The 21,134-nt window shown below is 48.2% G+C and overlaps 2 protein-coding genes across 4 annotated transcripts in view; one reads left to right on the forward strand and one right to left on the reverse strand.

Moving 5' to 3' along the window:
* Positions 1-21,134, forward strand: part of ralgps2 (Ral GEF with PH domain and SH3 binding motif 2) — a 677,925-nt gene that overhangs the window by 380,181 nt on the left and 276,610 nt on the right. The window lies entirely within an intron of this gene.
* Positions 1-21,134, reverse strand: part of angptl1a (angiopoietin-like 1a) — a 110,564-nt gene that overhangs the window by 43,255 nt on the left and 46,175 nt on the right. Inside the window, exon 2 of the mRNA XM_072511680.1 lies at positions 11,606-12,491. Within this exon, the coding sequence (XP_072367781.1) occupies positions 11,606-12,440 (835 nt within the window). The 5' untranslated portion in view covers positions 12,441-12,491. The remainder of the gene's footprint in view (positions 1-11,605; positions 12,492-21,134) is intronic.

Consider the following 21,134-nt stretch of genomic DNA (forward strand, 5'->3'; position numbering starts at 1 on the left):
CCTGCTTGGTGCTCGAGCCTGCAAGCTCCTGAACCTGGCTCAGTGAGTCCACACCATGTCATCATCACCGGCGACGGCCTCGCCTGATGGAAACTTGCAAGCCGACATAGATGACATTATCACGCAGTATCACATCGTATTCGATGGATTGGGCATGCTCCCATACCGATATAAAATCCTGCTCAAGCCAAACGCTGCCGAATGCCAGCCCTGTAATTCATGCACCACGCTGGGTGCCAGCACCCTTCAAGGATCGTCTGAAGAAGCAATTACAGGACCTCCAAGACCAGGGCATCATATCGAAGGTCACAAAGCCAACAGACTGGGTCAGCTCCATGGTCTGCGTAAAGAAGCCGTCAGGGGAGCTTCGCATTTGCATTGACTCTAAGGATCTTAACCGCAACATCATGCGGGGGCATTACCCGATACCAAAACGTGAAGAGTTGACCAGTGAGATGGCTCATGCCAAATTCTTTACTAAGCTGGACACCTCCAAGAGTTTTTGGCAAATACAGCTGGACGCGTCCAGTCGCAAGCTGTGCACGTTCAACACCCCGTTCGGTAGCTACTGCTACAACCGGATGCCTTTTGGGATCATATCTGCCTCCGAAGTATTTCACTGCATCATGGAGCAGATGATGGAGGGCATTGAGGGGGTGCGAGTATACGTTGACGACGTAATTATCTGGTCCGCAACGCTCCAGGAACTCATCGCTCGCCTCAAGAAGATATTCCAGAGAATTCATGAACATGGTCTCCAGCTCAACAGGGCGAAGTGCTCATTTGGTCAATCGCATATTAAGTTCCTGGGTGACCACATCTCGCAGCAGGGCGTGCGCCGAGATGCCGACAAGGCCTCGGCGATCAACGCCATAAAGACCCCGGAGGACAAGAAGGCGGTCCTCCGCTTCCTCGGGATGGTCAACTTCCTCGGGAAATTCATTCCCAATATGGCATCCCACACCACGGCCCTCTGCCATCTCGTCAAGAAGTCGACGGAATTCCAGTGGTTGCCCACGCATGAAGAGGAATGACGTGAGCTGAAAGCAAAGCTCACCACAGCCCCGGTTCTAGCGTTCTTCGACCCAACCAAGGAAACCAAGATATCGACTGATGCAAGCCAGGACAGCATTGGGGCGGTGCTCCTTCAGCGAGATGACTCCTCGTCCTGGGCTCCAGTGGCGTATGCCTCCAGGGCCATGATGTCCATTGAGCAACGGTACGCTCAGATTGAGAAGGAGTGTCTGGGCCTCCTGACAGGGATAGTCAAGTTTCATGACTACGTTTACGGCCTGCCAGAATTCACGGTAGAAACGGACCACAGGCTTCTAGTCCATCTAATCGAGAAGGATTTAAATGACATGACACCTTGGTTACAGCGAATTCTTCTTGAGCTACACCGCTACGACTTCGAACTTGTCTACATGCCAAGCAAAGAGCTGATCGCTGCGGATGCCCTATCCAGGTCCATTACCACACCGTGTGAACAAAGTGACTTCATCTGCCACATAGAAGCGCAAGTGCAGTTGTGTGCCACCAACCTTCCGGCCTCTGACGAACAGGTGGTCCAAATTCGTGAGGAGGCGGCCAAGGATCCTCTGCTGCAGCGTGTGATGCAGCACCTTACCAATGACTGGCAGAAGGGACAATGTCCCCAGTTCTATAACGTAAAAGATGACCTGACGGTGTGGAGGTAATCCTTCTGAAACTCGACAGGATCGTAATTCCTCAGAGCATGCGGGCCATGGTGCTGGGCCAACTCCATGATGGTCACCTTGGGGTCGAGAAATGCCGACGCAGATCTCGCGAGGCGGTCTATTGGCCGGGCATCAGCCAGGACATTACCGACACAGTCCTCAACTGCCCTACCTGTCAGAAGTTTCAACCAGCTCAACCCAAGGAAACGTTGCAACAGCATGAGATCATGACCTCTCCGTGGTCCAAAGTAGGTGTAGACCTTTTCCACATCAAGGGGCGTGACTACGTACTCCTGGTCGACTACTTCTCCAGTTACCCAGAAGTGGTGAAACTGTCGACCTCACGTTGAAGGCGGTAATCAAAGCCTGCAAAGAAACGTTTGCCAGGCATGGGATTCCACTCACGTTAATGAGCGACAACGGTCCTTGCTTTTACAGCCAGGAATGGTCTGATTTTGCACAGGCCTACAACTTCCGTCACGTAACCTCCAGCCCCACTACCCGCAGTCAAACGGGAAGGCCGAGAGAGAGGTCCATATTGTAAAGCGGATGCTGTGCAAAGCTGCAGACTCAGGCTCCGACTTCAACCTGGCGATGCTGGCATACTGGGGAACCCCACTGTCCACTGGGTTGTCTCCAGCGCAGATGCTCATGAATCACACTCTGAGGACCACAGTTCCAGCCATCCATGTTCCAGACCTTGACCACCTCACGGTCTTACAGAAAATGCAGCAGTCACGGGCCTAACAGAAAGCCACATACGATGCTCATGCCACGGATCTACCCGAGCTGGCCCCAACTGATCATGTTTGTGTCCAATTGCCTGAGGGCGACTGGCAGCCACAGTTGTTGTGATCAAACAAGTGGCCCCAAGATCGTTCCTTGTCCGCATGGCTGATGGCTCCCTGCTACGGCGCAACAGACGGGCACTGCGAAGAGTTCCACGCCCGCTACCTGAAAAAGAAAAGAACAACCTCCCATCCCCCTCAGAAGAACAAAGGACAATGGCCCCCAAAGAAAAAAGAGCACCTCCTCCAAAGTTCAGTGTCCTTCCTCTCCTACCAGTCCATTGTCCCTCAAAAACTCCATCGCTTCCTACAGCATCCCAAAGTGATGCCATTGTAGGTCACCCAGAGGCAAGTCGGGTATAGAGGGCAGCCTTCACTTTATTAATGCCCGCTCTCCTCTTGGCCAGCTCCGCACCCAGGTCCTGGTATACCTGATGTTCACTACCCACCTCAGGATCCGCTCCTTGTCCAGAAACCAGTGTAACCGGACCACCAGCGTCCTTGGTGACTTGTTACCCTGTGGCTTCCTCATCAGCACGCTGAGCGCCCGGTCCTCCTCCAGGGGCCGTTCGAAGACCCCCCTCTCCCAGCAACTTCTCAAACATCCTGGCCAATATGAGCCAGCGTCCGCTCCCTCACTGCTCTCTGTCAACCCCACGATCCTCAGGTTCTATCTCCGGGAGCAGTTCTCCAGATCCTCCATTTTCTCCTGAAGCCGCTTCCAGATATCACGCATCACCCCCATCTCAGCCACCAACGAAGTAAGCTGCTCTTCATGCTCCCCACCATCTCCTCCACCTTCTGGATCGCCTGGCTTTAAGACTCCAACCTCATCTCCAAGCGGTCAATCCCCGCCTGAATCTGATTCGCCGTCCTCGCCAGGTCTTTCAGAGACTCCTTCCTCTGCTGGGTGAACTTCTTATTCAAGACGTCCACCAGCTGCTCCAAAGACCACTGAGATGGTAAGGCCGGGAGGGAAAGTTTCTCGATCCAACAGCTCCTTTCGCCTAAAGTCACTTCTGGTCCACGCATCCATCCACCGGTGGAACAAACTCTTCCTCCGCCACTCCTGCATTAAAAGGTCTGCCCGTTAACCAGCGAAAAGTCCATAAACACCGCCAAGCGGGAGCTACCAAATGTGCGACCACTTATACCATGGCCGCCACTGGAAGTCAGTGAAAACATTTCACAGCAAAATAGTATTGTTTATCCCCCCTCAATGATTCCCACTTTTGGTTGTGAAAGAAGCTACCAAGCTCATGACCTCTGTCACAGCTCCCTGAATATCAGCTATCTACCAGAATAACTTTTAAGTGGAAAGTATCTACCCCCTGGTGTTTTAAGAAGCTGATTATTCATTTCACTAATCTGGGTATGCTTCAAAGATGCTTTCAAATGTGTCATGAAATCCCTGCATTAGGTACTCTCAATTTCAAGAGTACTTCTCTTTCCCGTTAAAAGTCAGGGCAGCACGGTGGTGCAGTGGATTAGCCCTGCTGCCTCATGGCGCCGAGGTCCCAGGTTTGATCCCGGCTCTGGGTGACTGTCAGTGTGGAGTTTGCACATTCTCCCCGTGTTTGAGTGGGTCTCGCCCCCACAACCCAAAGATGTGCAGGCTAGATGGATTGGTCACGCAAAAAACTGCCCCTTAATTGGAAAAAATGAATTGGGTACTCTAAATCATGTTCAGGACTCTTGGGCTTACATCCGGGCAGATGTCTATACTGTTCATGTTAATTGTATATCAATTGTGTTTAATTTTATGAAGGTAGAGGGCATTAGAACATGGAACATACAGTGCAGAAGGAGCCATTCGGCCCATCGAGTCTGCACCGACCCACTTAAGCCCTCACTTCCACCTTATCCCCGTAACCCAATAACCCATACTCACCTTTTTGGTCACTAAGGGCAATTTATCATGGCCAATCCACCTAACCTGCACGTCTTTGGACTGTGGGAGGAAACCGGAGCATCCGGAGGAAACCCACGCAGACACTGGGAGAACGTGCAGACTCCGCACAGACAGTGACCCGGTAGCACGGGAGCATTGTGGATAGCACAATTGCTTCACAGCTCCAGGGTCCCAGGTTCGATTTCTTTTGAGAATAATACTGAGATGTCATAAAATGCGCATCGGTAGGAAGTTCTATTTACAGGTAGCAATTGATTGTAACAATTAAATTTCAGTTACTACATTCAGTTCCATTCTCTGGACCCCGAAAATCGGCGTGACCGTGGAGTACGCCGCGCAGCTGGGTGCCCATTGACAGAGATCCGCCCAGCAAACCTTCGCTACCGACCGGCCGAGTTCCTGATGCCGTGGAACTAACCTGCTATTGCTGGTCGAGATGCTGGCGTGGCTGCTGCGGACTCAGTCCGTGGCCGTCCTGGTTGGGGGCAGGGGCGGGGGGGAGGCCTTATCGGCAGCTGGTGGTTAGATCCGCACAGCCGATAGGGTGGGGGTCTCCTTTCTCTGTCTGGCTCTGCGGTCCGAGACCGCCATGGAGCTCGCCGTGGCCGCTGGAGGTGCGAGGGACCCGTATCCGCAGCAAGTCTGTGAGATTTACTCTGGGTCCCTGCTAGCCCCCTAAAGGGCATTGAATTAGCTCAATTTTTTAATAGGAATTTCGGGAGAAAGTAAAACTCCACATGGGGACGTAGTCCCATTTTGGGAGAATCCAGCCCCATGTCATGCTGGTCTCGCATGAATAAAATTAACCTCACCATAATTGACATGGTTCTGTTGTTAAACAACTGATGGTAGACCATTTCGTAATTTCCCCAGTTACTGTTGATAATAGTAATTATAGTTTGCTCATGAACAAATCAGAAGAAACATTTTTACCCAAAGAGTAGTAGAAATGTGAACTCCCTTCCACAAGGTGTAGCTGAAACAAATAATATAGATGCAACTAGGAATATTAGACAAGCGTTTGAGGGAGAAGGCAATAGAGAATTGCATTGATGGATTTTGATGAGGAAAGACCGAACAAGGCTTGTGTGAAACATAAACACCGGCATGAACTATTTGGTATACAGCGCATTTATGTAAATCAGATTAAATGTTTTCTTGCTTCTCATCTCAGTGATTGGAAGTGTAGCTATTTAAATTAGTGTAAATTTATTAAAGCACAACACTTCAACATAACCAATTCCCAATTCTTCCTTGTTGGACTAATAGGATAAAATCCCAATATATGATACTGTTGTACTTTACAGCGAAATAGTTCAGCACATGTGGATGAAATTAAGAAATCCTTCAAAGGTTTATACATCATTCTCCCACCTTTGCAAAAATACAGCAAATTTCACTTTTATTTCTTACTATAGGAAGTTATCTGAGAGGTCATTACAAAAAATACAAAGGAAATCACTCGGATGTGTCCAAGACAGGAAACATTAGTGCCTGTAAAATATTGCTCTGTGCTTGCCAGGTTCGTGGCCAAGTTTCTCATCTTAGAGATTTCCTATTTATCCTTTAGAATGGGAACACATGCCTAAATAGTGTGATTTTTATATGGAGATGCACATCAATGGACTCTGTACCTTCTGACAGCTCGATATATCCCCACCCGGAACTAGCACACGAAGAGTAGAATGAATGATACCTTTCCAATAAAGTAGAAATATATGAATTACTTGTTAGCTCAACCGGGATGGAGAATGTTTTTTACTGCAAGTTCTCTCAGCCATCACACTTTTCCCCTCTTGAAAAAGACAGTTATCATTAAAAGTTCAGAGTACCTTTGGAATTAAATTACCCCAGCTATGTTAACGACAAAAATAGTTGATGAACAGTTGATTTGAAGTAATTTATAAAGGCAATCTGTTATGTGTGCTGCATTTGCTGTCCTTCTATGAAGTTAAACCCATTTTTACTTGGGTTTATTGCAGAAGTCTGAAATCAGTTGATTCTGTCGTTTCATCTGCCACTTTTTAAATGTATCTGCAATAGGCAGCCTTGTGAATTCTAACTGCCTCGACTGCATTATCTAAAAAGCATAAGTTTGAGTGTTTTAATGGTGAAATTAGCCTGTGGTAAGAGCTCAGAGTTATAATGGCAAAAATCGAAAAGCAGTTCTCAGAGTGCATAAATGCAGTTAATGCAGAAAATGTAGAAAAACAAAAGTTACATTCAGGTTACTTTATTTGCCCAGAAGCTGCACTATAACAGTACCTCACCACTAGTTTTGCATTGAAATCAATACAAGGATTGATATCAATATCGTATCACACTTATTGAACAAGGCAGGAAAAGTTAGGGCAAGAGCATTCAGGTCTAAGTACATTTTAATGGTATGATATATCATAATTACTGCCAAAACACTTAACTGGCAGTGACCACAAGATGTAGGAGCAGAAGTAGGCCATTCGGTCCATCGAGTCTGCTCCGCTATTCAATGGGATCATGACTGATCTGATATGATAATCCTCAATTCCACATTCCCACTTTTTTCCCATAACTCTTGATTCCCTTACTGATTAAAAATCTTTTCTCAACCTCGAACATACTTAATTACCCAACCTCTGCAGCCCTTTGCAATAAAGAATTCCACAGATTCACAACCCTCTCAAGAGAAGAAATTACTCCTCATCTCTGTCTTAAATGAGTGACCTTTTTCCTTAGCCATGGTGTGGAGATGCCGGCGTTGGACTAGGGTGGGCACAGTAAGAAGTCTTATAACACCAGGTTAAAGTCCAACAGATTTGTTTGGAGTCAGTAGCTTTCGGAGCGCAGCTCCTTCATCATGTGAGTAAAGAGATGAGTTCCACAAACTTGTATATAGACAAAGTCAATGATGCAAGATGATACTTTGAATGTGAGTCTTTGCAGGGAATTAAGTCTTTACAAGTCTTTACGGTGCGACTGGAGACAGGTTAAAGAGGTGTGAATTGTCTCAAGCCAGGACGGTTGGTAGGATTTTGCAAGCCCAGGCCGGATGGTGGGGGTGAATGTAATGTGACATGAATCCAAGGTCCCATTTGAGGCCGTACTCATGCGTGTGGAACTTGGCTATCAGTTTCTGCTCGGCGATTCTGCGTTGTCACACGTCCTGAAGGCCGCCTTGGAGAACGCTTACCCGAAGATCAGAGGCTGAGTGTCCTTGACTGCTGAAGTGTTCCTCTACTGGAAGGGGGAACGTTCCTGCCTGATGATTGAAGATCACGTACCCAAAGATCAGAGGCCGAATGCCCTTGACTGCTGAAGTGTTGCCTGACTGGAAGCGAACATTCCTGCCTGGTGATTGGGTGCCAACCCAGAACCATCCCATGTCGAGGCAACAGTGGCCACCAGATCCACCGAGTTCCACCCCCCTGATGAGGCTGCGTCTTGAAGCCAGCACACGGGACAGGGAGGCACGGCTGTGCATGTGCCCCAACAAGTGAGCTGGGACCCTCCGGTCCCAGAGCCCTCAGAGGATGCCCGCCAGGGACATCGAAGGCCACGGGACATGGTAAGCAGCTGGCGTCCTCCACCTCTGATGAGCATCCTGGGGAGACACATAAACGTAGTGGTAGAGCTAGGAGGACTGGGCACGTTGAGAATCACTGAGGGCACTGGGGGAGGGGGTGGTAGGTAGGCGGTGGCCGGGAAGGGGTGGGGGGGGGGGGGGGAGGCGGCACCATCGCGAGAGTGGGGAATTGTAAAAAACATTAAATACCTTTGTACACAACTATTATGATGCCTCTGTCACTTTGTTCCGCAATGCAGGCTAACCCCCGATCCCTTGGCCCATCTCTCCAGGCATCTCCCCTCCTCGTGGCACCAACCCACCCTCCGGTTGTGGACATGTTGCTGGAGCTGTGTCTTATCCCCTAGGTGTTCGGATGTTCACTGCTGCACGTGTGACGTTACCTCCCGCAGTATTCAAGCACAGTGGCCAGGCATTGTGATTGGGATGCTGGCAATGACTCCCACATGCGACATGGCCTGCCACCCACGGGAATCCAGTTGGGATATGCAGAGTGCTCACTTAGCCATGATTGCAAATTCCCTATTAGCAATAGCCTTCAGCTGCACAGCCAAAGCTCTCGGCAGTCGATGGGGGTTATGGGTGGTCGCTGGAGCAGACGGGCAAGAACAAGGGTTGGCTCCACGAAAGTGTAAACAATTCTGGGGTTCGCATGGTGGTGCTACGATTGGTTGCCCCCCCAGCGCCTTCACTCTTTCCCCTCCTCCCACCATCCCAAAGTGGCCCACCCATGCGGAGGATCTCCCACCCCCAGCCGAGGGTGCCTCACCCCCCACCGAGCACTGGGATGGCAAGCCCAGCACCCCCGGGCTCTTTGCCTGTGAGCAATGATGGCTTCTCCCCTCCTCGGCTCCCCACAGAAGCTCTTCTGCCAGGCTCACGTTTTTTAAAAGGAGTACTAATCGGCGCCAGTGTGAGCACCTGCTGGGAAGGCTGCCGAATGACAGGAGGCCGTTGGATATGGGATGGCTCTCATTCGTTTTATTGAAATTAGGCTAAAGTGGTGATAATTGGTTTCGCGCCATGCTACAGCGAGACCCCGATTTTGTCCATGGGAACAGGCCGGTTGTATCACAAACTGTTTGGCGCTTGCCGCAGTTCTCATTTTTGGCCTCCCGCTATTCACTGGCCTCATTTCGCTTGTGCGAGAGCGCAACGAGGCCTGAGATTCTCGCCCTCTGTCTCCAATTAGTTAGCCAATCTTCTCTCCATGCTAATATTGTACCCCCATACCATAGGCTCCTATCTTATTAAGTAGTGTTTTGGGCAGTACCTTATCAAACACTTTTTGGAAACCCAAGTATATACCATCTACTGGTTCCCCATTATTTGTCCTGCTGTTGCCGCCACCTCATAGAATTCTAATAACTTTGTCAAGTATGATTTCTCCTTCATGAAGCCATGCTGACTCTGCTTGACTATGTGATGTATTTCTAAATGCTCTATGAATACATCCTTTATAATGGGCTCTAATATTTTTCCAGTAACCGATGTTAAGCTAACTAGCCTATAGTCCCCTATCTTATGTCTCCCTCCCTTTTTGAATAAGAGTGTTGCACAGGCGGTTTTCCCAATTTACGGATTCTTGGAAGATTACTACCAGTGTATCCTCTATCTCTATAGCTACTTCCTTTAATATCCTAGGAAGAAACCCATTAGGTCCAAGGACTTCTCAGCCTTTACCCCATTTGGTTCCCTAGTAATTTTTCTCTAGTGATCGTTATTGTATTTATTTCCTCCCCCTTTTTTGCCCTTTGGTTATTTAGTACTTTTGAAATGGTATTAGTGTCTTCTATCGTGAAGACTGACACACAGTATTTATTTAACTCCTCTGCCATTTCCTGGTTCCCCATTATTATTTCCGCAGTCTCATTCTCTAAGAGGCCTATGTTTTCTTTGTCCTCGCTTCCTTTTTATATATTTAAATAAGTTCTTACTGTCCATTTGTATATTACTTGCAACTTGACCCTCATAGTTTATCTTCATTTTCTTTATTATTATTGGTCACCTTTTGTTGGTTTTTAAACCTTTCCCAATCCTCTGTCTTCCCACTAATCTGGGTTACGGGGATGGGGTGAAGGTGTGGGCTTAGGAAGGGTGCTCCAAGGGCCGATGCAGACTCGATGGGCTGAATGGCCTCCTTCTGCACTGTAAATTCCATGATGCTATGATAACCTTTGCCACATTGTATGTTTTTTCTTTCAGTTTAATACCATCCTTGATTTCCTTCGTTAACTGTAATTGATTTATCCCCTTCCTATAATCCTTTTTCCTCACTGGGACATATCTTTGTTTTGAGTCATGAACTATTTTCATTAACGTCTGCCATTGCTGATCAACTGTCTTTTCTGTGAAACTCCTTTCCCAGTCCACTTTAGCCAACTCTTCCCTAATTCCTTTGTGATTACCCGTATTTAAGTTTTATATCTCAAATGTAGAGTTTCAATTCCTTCTGAATTTAATTATTGTTGAAATTAGAATTAGTTTTCACTTACTTGTCTGTTTCTTTTATCTCTCTCTTAATCACAGCTTTCAGTCCTTTATTTTGATTTCTGTACATGATTTAAATTTAATTTATATTTCTTGGTTTATACTTCTTCAACTATATCTCACTAAAGATTTTTCAATCTGCTTCAATAACCTCACTGTTTCTTGACCTGTTCATATGCACCACAGGTCCCCTGTAGATGATGCTGCATTTAATTAGATGCCCACTGACACTCAAATACCTGTCAAAATCAGCTGTCAGTGTAGTGAAAGGCAAACACCGTTCCTTCGTCACTGTCTGCAAAACCAGGACCAATACCTTATTCATGAAAGTCGCAATGGTGCCTTACCACTTCCACAATAAAATTACAGTCAGCATAACCCAAAGTTACAGCAAGAAGATAAATAATTTTAAAAATTGCTCAGTTGTGTAGAAGGGTCATAGGGACTCAAAACATCAGCTATGTTTCCTTCCCCCACAGATGCTGCCAGACCTGCTGGGTTTATCCAGCATTTTCTGTTTTTACTTAAAATTTGCTTTCCTTGAAGTAGTATTTATCATAGAGAGCAGCACACAGCTAGCAGTGAGTTGTGTCAATGTTCTGTTGACACAACTTTGTTTGCAAAATCCATGTCCACATGATAACCCACAGTTGAAGCCTGGTACTGCACTTGCAGGTGACAATTATCCTGTACTTATAGCAGGCATGTTATTATTCCTTGTCCATATACAAAGGCACTTATTGTTCATTTGTAATCATGTCTTGACATTAACCATCAGGAGTAACATTTGTCTTAAAGCTTATGATCTGTGTCAATGTTTCTTTTATTGGGACTCCACTGTTTGTGCCTTCAGACAGGTAATTGAATGTGATACCATATTATGCAAAACATTTCAGCTTCAATAAAATATGATCTTCCTGTATCAGAATGAGAGCATTATACAAAGTAGTGTAGTTATGATTTATTTGTTTGAGGAAGGGTGAAAGTCAGCATGTCATGAATTAAGTGAAGCAATATTTCCAAAGTATGGCCTACCATTTTATAAGTTTTATACCATGCAGTACCTTGTAGGCATTGTTTTGAAAACTGGAAAAAAATAAATCATATGATTGCCTTGCATTAATATAACCCCATTATTTTAATTAAACAAACATACCATCTAACTCTTCAGTAACTGGTGGTTCTGTAATGGTAATACTTGTAGGAGAAGGTTCATGTGAAGGGGCTCCTGAGCGAAGCCCTCGTTCCCGTGCAAATGCAGGATTTTGATCCCTCTGTATTTCATTACTGCCAAATAAATTGCTCTGGTATTGCCTGCTGCGAGGAATGGATTGTGGTACTACTTGTACAAGTGGTGGTGCTTCATATTCCTTTGGAGCTAGACTACGTATGCATTCTTGCTCTAATTTGGCTATGATCACAGACTGATTATTAACAAGAGCAGACAGTACTGCATACTTCTGTTCCAGTTGCCTGTATCTGGTGGCCATTCGCAGAATCTCAGCTGTGGAATTAAGAACTTTGTTCTCTAACTGAGAGATTTCGAGTGAGTTGTCCCGTTTACGAATAATCTCATGTAGGAGTTGCATATAAAGCTGGGTTACACGTGAGTTCATATTCCGACTTTCCTTTCGCAACAGTTTCACCTCATTTACTATTCCTCCGTCCACTTCCACTAACAGCTGAAGGTTTTCAATTTGTCGTTTCTGTTTGGACATGATCTCCTTCAGCTCCTCCACATCCATTTTAGTTATCCCACTGTTGTCTGTTTCTGGACTCTTTGAACTTACACAAATAGGTCCTGTTATTCTTTGATGCGGGACCAAGAAGGTGTAAGCACATTTGTTGCTGGTATCAGGTGAACGTCTGTATCGATTGTGAACAGCAGTATGGGTTGCAGTTTTGCTTTTGGCATGGAGTTGTTGTCTCTTGCCTCCTGCACACATGAGACTAATTAATAGCAGACACAAAGACCAGGTGAGTGAGTTCATGTTGGCTAGGAGAAAGCTGAGAGGAAATCTCTGACCTCTAAGAAGGTTATTCTGTAAAACAAGAGTTGGTATTAGATGCATGCCGCCATACAAATAAAACAAGGCTGTTGAATGACTTAAATAATTAATTGCGATTAATTTTGCAAGAAGTACGTTTTTACTTTGTTCATCTTGGGTATACATTTTTAACAGTCATAATACACGAAACATTCTTGCAGTATTCTTAAAAACTATGAATAAAATAAGAAATTAGTGTGAGAAGGATTGAATTTCAATAGTTTAAAATACAAATCCAGCCGGGCTAAGTTGTACTACCATTTGTTGTTTGGTTACATTTTAAAAATATTATTGAAGAACTAGATGTTCGTTTTGACTAATGTTGAAAATGTAAATGCAGTAGAAAAATCCAGAGTGTCCCTAATTATCCAACTGAAGTACACCTAAAAAAAACTAGAATATAGAATACCAAAACATGCATGAAGAATAAACATTATAAAGAGAGCACTCAAGATTTTGTAATTCATTGCACTCCTAAGTATTGTGATTGTTACATTATACTTTCTTACTTAACTGGCTGTGCTGATTCAGTTGTGTAAATTAATTCTGCATCAAATTGTTCCCCAGCGTGTATTTGCAATGTATTTTTTAAATTCAAACAAAAGTTCCATTATAACAAACCCAACAGCAATACAGCCAAATCCAATCCCACAATGCACCCACCCAGTCCCCCCAAACTCCCTCCGCCTCCCATAAGGAAAACAAAATCTTAACCCAACTAAAAAGCCCCCCCCCCCCCCCGCCACGCCCCCCCCCCCCCCCCCCCCCCCCCCGGCGCCTCAACAGCTGACTGTAGGCTGCCACCTCGAGTAGAACCCTTCCGCTGAAACCCTCATGGTATACTTAATCTTCTCTCGGTGCAAAAATTTCATCATGTCCCCCAACCAAGTCAAGGCCTTAGACGGCACCGGGAACCTCCACCCAAGCAGAACTCATCTCCAGCTGTTAAGGAAAGGGAAGGCTAAGACATCAACCTTCATCCCCATCTGCAGTGCGACACTCCAAAAATAGCCACCAATGAGCACGGTTCCAGCTGAACGCCCAAAATCCTTTAAATTGTATCAAAAAAGGATAACCAGAAACAAACAAGCTTGGGCAAGACCAAAACATGTGCATGTGGTTCGCCAGCCCTTAGAGCACTGTTCACATTTATCCTCTATCCCGAGAAGAACCCACTCATAGGTGCCCTAGTCAGTTGGGCCCTGTGCATCACGTTGGATCAGGCTTAACCTCACACATGAGGATATGAAGTTGACACTGTGAAGAGCCTCGCTCCACACTCCTCTGTCAAAGCCCAAACCTAGCTCACCTATCACTTCCTCTTTACCTCCTCCAATAATGCCTGCTCCGTCGCCAGCATCTGCCATCAACCTCTAAAATCTTACCTTCCCCTAACTCGGCCATGTCCATAAACGAGGGCGACGGTACCAGAGGAAATAAGGTAGTTCCTTGCACACCCAAAAGTACCTAAATACATTCCTTCTCAGGAGTTGGAACTTCTCTAACAACGTCCAGGCCAGCGAACCTACCTTCCAGAAACATATCCCCAAACGTCTCTAACCCCACCCTCTCCATGCCCTAAACGACGAATCTAAGCCAGACGGCACAAACCTATGGGGCGCGATTCTCCACTCCCACGCCGGTTGGGAGAATCGCCTGGGCCACCAAAATGTCCGGGGACGCCGGTCCGACGTCCTCCCGCGATTCTCCCAAATGGCGGGAACGGCCCAGTCGAGTTTCGCGGGCCGGAGAATCGCCGGAGACACCGAAAATGGCGATTCTCCGGCACCCCCGCTATTCTGAGCCCCGGATGGGCCGAGCGGCCAGGCCAAAACGGCGGGTTCCCCCCGGCGCCGTCCACACCTGGTCGCTGCAGTTGTGGGCAGTGCGTGAACGCTGGGGGGGGGGGGGGGGGCGGCCTGCACCGGGCTTCACCTGGAATGTGGGGTGGCCCGCGATCGGTGCCCACCGATTGTTGGGCCGTCCTCTCTGAAGAAGGACCTCCTTCCTTCCGCGGCCCCGCAAGATCCGTCCCCCATCTTCTTGCGGGGCGGACTTAGAGAGGACGGCAACCAAGCATGCGCGGATGACGTCCGTTATGCGGCGCCGGCCGCGTCATCTATGCGGCGCCGCTTTTACGCGGGCGACAAGGCCTGGCGCGTGTAGATGACGCGGCCCTGATACTGGCCCATTGTCAGGGCCTGAATCGGTCGGGACCGGGGCCGTTCCGCGCCGTCGTGAACCTCGATGGCGTTCACGACGGCGCGGCCACTTCGGCATGGGAGTGGAGAATCCCGCCCCTGGTTTCTTCAAATCGGAGCCAAACCGACATGGAGCCTACTTAAAATGCTACCTAAACTGATTCCAAATCCTCAAAGTAGCTATTACCACCAGACCAGACAAGAATCTAGCAGGGAGAAAAAGGGAGTGGTGCTGTGACCAGGGCCCTCAGAATCTACCCTATACACAAAACCTCCTCTATCTGCCCCCATATAGAGTTTGGATCCTCAAACCACCAATGTTTGCTGCCCAGTAATAGCATAATAGATTGGGTAAAGCCAATATTCAACTTCACCATCTGTACCCTTCCCACTAGGGGAAGAGGGAGGGCATCACACCTTTCAAATCGGCCTTCACCCCTTCCACCAGACTAGAAAAGTTTCCTTCATGATGCATGGCCCACTCATGAGTCACCTGGATACCCAGATCTGGAAGCTAGTCTTGGCCACAGATCGGCTCCGCTCCCTGGGGGGGGCTCACCAGAAAAAAATCACTCTTACCCAGATTTAGCTTGTACCCCAAAAAGGAGCCAAACTTCCTGTGCAGCTCCATTATCTCCCCCACATTGGAGAGAGGGACTGTAATAAACAGTAACAGATCGTCCGCATATAAGGCACCATATACTCCCTCCCCCACGCTCTAGCCTCCTCCATCCAGTAGACGACTTCAATGCAATGGCCATCGGCTCGATTGCTACGGCAAACAACAGCAGAGACAACGGGAACCCATGTGTTGTACTCGTGGTTAGGGCCCTGTATAGTAGCTTAATCCATTAAATAAACTTTGACCTGAAGCCAAACCATTCCAGGATCTCAAAGAGGTACCCCACTCAACCTCATTGGCAACCATTAGAAAACAACTTAGTGTCAGCGTTTAACAATGAGATAGGCTGATACGACCCACATTCCATGAGATCCTTGTCCTTCTTCAGGATCAAGGAAATTGACCCCTGCATTAGCATAACAGGCAACACCTCCCGAGACACAATCATTAAATATATCCAACAGAAGTGGGACCAACTGACCAGCAAACTGTTTGCAAAATTCAATGGGAAACCCCATCCGGTTCCGGTGCTTTGCCCGTCTCCATCAACTGAATACAACTCATGATCTCCTCCAGCCCAATCGGCGTCTCCAATTTCTGTCTTCTCTCCTGCTCCACCTCTGGGAAGGCCGATCCATCCAAAATGTTTCATTGATATGCCTCCCAATGGAGGCTGTAGCTCATACAACCCACGATAGAAGGTCTCAAACACGTCTTTAACCTTCTCTGGTGCAGAAACTATCCCGCCACCTGAGTCCCTGACCAGAACTATCTCTCGGGAGGCAGCCTGCCGTCTCAGCTGGTGAGCCAACAGACAAATGGCTTTCTCCCCATACTCCATAGAAAATCGGATTTGAGCGACGTAGCTGGGACACCACCTTACCCATTGACAACAACTCAAACTCCATTTTCAACTTCTTTCTGTCAACCCATATCTCCGGAATCGGGGCTATCGAGTACTGGCGGTCCACATCGAGAATGGAGACCACCAGCCTCTGCTTCTCCACCTTCCCAGATTTATCTCTATGCGCCTTAAAAGAGATTATCTCCCACCTAACCACTGCTTTCAGGGCCTCCCAGAGCGTGGACAGTGAGACTGCCTCATTCCTGTTGAACTCAACATATTCCCCAATGGCAGAGGATACTTGCTCTCTTTTATTCGTGAGCAACACCATGTCCTGTCTTCATGGGGTCTCTGATAGTGGGCTGGCTCCAACATCAGGTCCATAAAATGCAGATCATTATCCGATATAATGATCGCCGATAACCTGCGGACATGAGAAAAGAAAAAAAAACTTCTTAGCCCCACTTACCTCCCACTTGAGTCTGCCAATATATTTCCCACAGAAAAAGCCACCCTCTTATTAATCAACACTGCGGTCCCCTGCGCCCTGCAAGCAGAACCCTGCCTTGGTATACCTGCCCACCCATCTCTTCCGCAACCTCGTTTGATCCTTAATCCTCAAATGGGTCTTCTTTTAAAGAAAGACCATATCCGTCTTCAATCTTCTCGAGTGCACAAACACCCGGGTCCGTTTTACTGGGCCATTTAAACCCCTGACATTCCAGGTTACCAATTGGATCAGGGGCCTTCTCTTCTCCTCCCTCCGCCCACCCCACCCCCACCCCCAAGATCAGCACATCCACCCTGTGAGGCAATCCAACAGTGCCTCAACCTGTGCCAACTTTGGGCCCACTCAAGATGGCCACCAAATCCCCCATAAAGCCAGTCCCAAAACAAAGCAATCATCACCATTAGCAGTCTCCCCCTTCTCCCCCCACTTCCTTCCCCCTCCCACCGCATCCTGAAGACCAACCAAACAACCAACAGAAGAACAACTCCCCCCTTCCCAAGTCCAAACAAAACAGTAACAAAAAGCCTAAGCTCGTTATCTTTAAAAAAAAAACACCTCCATGATAACAAGCTGCCATTAACTAGCTATACCGAACAGGGTAAAAATCCAAGTCAACCCAACAATATATCAACGACCAATACCCCACCCCCACCCAAACCAAACTTTAATACAGAATCCTAGAGGAAAAACAACATCCAGTCCTTCTTCCCCCCTCAAAATAAAACTCAACAATGCAATATACAAACCCAAACATCGCCAAGAACAAACACCTATCAACAAACAAAGACACCACCCCAAGTCCTCCCCCACATTACAAAATTCCCCCCCAAGATACAACACAGATGAACTTAATAATGAACAAACAACAAACTCCATAGTCCTCCAGCACTTTATTTTGAAAAAAAATATTTTTATTAAAGTATTTGCAAATTTTTATAACAATAACAAAAACAATAACAATAAACATTTCCCCACCCGACCCAATCTTCGCACACCACAACCATCTAACACCTATCCGCCCCCCCACCTTGGAATACTGCTTCTGCTAACATTTTAATTTTCCCCGAGAAAGTCGACGAACGGCTGCCACCTCTGAGAGAACCCTAACATTGACCTTCTTAAGGCAAACTTTATTTTCTGAAGACTGAGAAACCCAGCCATGTCACTGACCCAGGTCTCGACACTCGGGGGGGCTTCAGTCCCTCCACATTAAGAGGATCCGTCTCCGGGCTACTAGGGAGGCAAAGGCCAGGACATTGGCCTCTTTCACTCCCTGAACTCCCGGATCTTCTGACACTCCAAAGATCGCTACCTCTGGACTCGGCACCGCCCGAGTTCCTAGCACCGTGGACATTGCCTTTGCAAACCCCTGCCAAAACCCTCTGAGCTTCGAGCATGCCCAGAACATGTGGACATGGTTTGATGGGGTTCCCGCGCGCCTCACACATCTATCCTCTACCCCGAAAAACTTGCTCATCCTCGCCGCCATCATATGTGACCGGTGGACCACCTTGAATTGTATTAGGCTAAGCCTGGCACATGACGAGGAGGAATTGACCCTGCTTAGGGCATCTGCCCATAGACCTGCCTCTAACTCTCCACCTAGCTCGTCCTCCCACTTGCCCTAAAGCTCCTCCAACAGCTCCTGGTAGATATCTGACACTTTTCCCTCCCCCATCCAGGTACCAGACACATCCTGTATCCCCCCGTGGCGGCAGCAGCGGAAAGGCCAGCACCTGCTTTCTCAGGAAGTCTCGCACTTGCAAATATCTAAACCCATTCCCTGGTGGTAGTTTAAATTTATCCTCCAGCGCCTTCAAGCTGGGAAAGCTCCCGTCTATAAATAGATCCCCCATCCTTCTAATTCCTGCTCTCTGCCAGCTCTGGAACCCTCCACCCAGCCTGCCCGGTGCAAACCTGTGGTTGTTACAAATCGGGATCCAGACCGACGCACCCTCCACCTTCTTATGCCTCCTCCATTGCCTCCAGATCCTCAGAGCCGCCACTACCACCGGACGTGTGGAGTACCAGGCCGGCGAGAACGGCAGAGGTGCCGTTACCAATGCCTTTCCAAGACGCTGCCTCCAGCCGCTCCCATGCCGACCCCTCCCCTATTACCCACTTCCGAATCATGGCGATGTTAGCTGCCCAGTAGTAGTTGCAGATGTTCGGCGGCGGCACCAACTCCCACCCCGGACTACGCTCCAACCGCATTCTCTTCACCCGTGGGGTTTTATTCGCCCATATAAAGCCCGAGATGATCTTGTTCACCTGCTTGAAAAAGGCCTTAGGGATGACGATGGGGAGGCACTAAAAGACAAACAGAAATCTGGGGAGGACTGTCATTTTCACGGTCTGTACCCTCCCCGCCAGTGACAACGGGAGCTTGTCCCATCTCTTAAAGTCCCCTTCCATTTGCTCTACCAACCGGGATAGATTAAGCTTATGCAGTGCCTCCCATTTCCGAGCCACCTGGATTCCCAGATAGCGAAAGTGCTTCCCTACCATTTTAAGCGGCAGCTCCCCCAGTCTCCTCCTGCCCTCCAGCCTGAATCACAAATATTTCGCTCTTCCCCATGTTCAATTTATACCCCGAAAAACTGCCAAATTCCCCCAAGATCCGCATGACCTCTCCCATCCCCTCCAGCGGGTTCGAAATGTACAAAAGCAATTTCTTCCGCATAGAGCGAGACCAGATGCCCCCCCCTCCACGAACCAGTCCCTGCCAGTTCCACAAAGCTCTTAGCGCCATGGCTAGTGGCTCTATAGCTTGAGCAAACAATAACGGAGAGAGGGGGCACCCTTGCCTCGTCCCTCGGTGTAATTTAAAATACCCTGACCCCAGCCGGTTCATACGTATGCTCGCTACAGGTGCCTGGTAGAGCAACCGCACCCAGCCAATAAAGTCCTCTCCAAACCCAAATCTTCTCAGCGCCTCCCACAGGTACTCCCACTCCACCCGATCAAAGGCCTTCTCCGCGTCCATTGCTACCACCACCTCCGCCTCTCCTCTCTCCATGAGGGCATCATAATAACATTTAGAATCCACCGCACGTTGGCCTAGAGCTGCCTGCCCTTAACGTCTGGTCTTCCCCTATCACCCCCGGAACACAGTCATTCTTTCCTTGTGGCCAATATCTTAGCCAACAATTTAGCATCTGCATTCAAAAGCGAGATCGGCCAAATGACCCACACTGCTCAGGGTCCTTCTCCCGTTTAAGAATAAGTGAAATCGAGGCCTGTGACATTGTCGGGGGGAGGATTACCTTCTCTCTAGCCTCGGTAAACGTCCTCACCAGCAGTGGGCTCAATATCCCCGAGAACTTCTTATAAAATTCCACCGGGTAGCCATCCGGCCCCGGAGCTTTGCCTGACTGCATGCCCACCAGCCCCTTGATAACTTCCTCCATCTCAATTGGGGCTCCCATCCCCTCCACCAGGTCCTGCTCCACCCTCGGAAACTCCAACCGATCCAAATATTGCCTCATCTCCTCCACACCCGCCAGGGGTTCCGACTCTCATAATTTACTGTTAAATTGTTTAAAAACTTTGTTCACCCCCCCTGGGTCCAAGACCATGTTCCCGTCCCTATTCTTCACTCTACCAATCTCCCTGGCCGCCTCTCTCTTCCTAAGCTGTTGCGCCAACAGCCTACTTGCCTTTTCCCCGTACTCATAAACCGCTCCTTTTACCTTCCTCAACTGTTCCACTGCTTTCCCTGTGGTCAACAACTCAAACTCCGCCTGCAACTTCCGCCGCTCCCTCAGGAGCCCCGCATCTGGGGCCTCCGCGTAACTCCTGTCCACCCAGAGTATCTCCTCCACTAATCTCTCCCTCTCCGCCCGTTCCCCCTTTTCCCTGTGGGACCGAATCAAAATTAGCTCCCCTCTAACAGCCGCCTTCAGAGCTTCCCACACCATTGCCGCAGATACCTCTCCCATGTCATTTGTTTCCAGATAGTTCTGAATGGACTTATTCACCCGCCCGCAGACCACTTCATCTGCTAGCAACCCCAGATCCAATCTCCATAACGGAAGCTGCCCTCCCTCCTCACCAACCCACAAATCCACCCAATGCGGGGCATGATCCAAGACTACAATTGCCGAGTATTCCGTCCCCAACACCCTCGGTATGAGCGCCCTGTTCAGAACAAAAAAGTCAACACGAGAGTAAACCTTATGGACGTGAGAAAAAAAAGAAAACTCCTTCGCCCATCGGCTGTATAAACCTCCATGGGTCTATACCCCCCATCTGTGCCATAAAGCTCTTCAATTTCTTTGCCACAGCCAGCCTCCTCCCTGTCCTAGATATTGACCGATCCAATTCCGGATCAATGACCGTGTTAAAGTGTCCCCCCCCTCCCACCCATGATCAGATTATGCGACTCTAAGTCCGGGATCTTACCTAACACCCGCCTCATAAACTCCACGTCGTCCTAATTCGGAGCATATATGTTCAC

The sequence above is a fragment of the Scyliorhinus torazame genome, chromosome 7 (assembly GCF_047496885.1).
Source record: "Scyliorhinus torazame isolate Kashiwa2021f chromosome 7, sScyTor2.1, whole genome shotgun sequence".
Taxonomy (NCBI): Eukaryota; Metazoa; Chordata; class Chondrichthyes; order Carcharhiniformes; family Scyliorhinidae; genus Scyliorhinus; species Scyliorhinus torazame.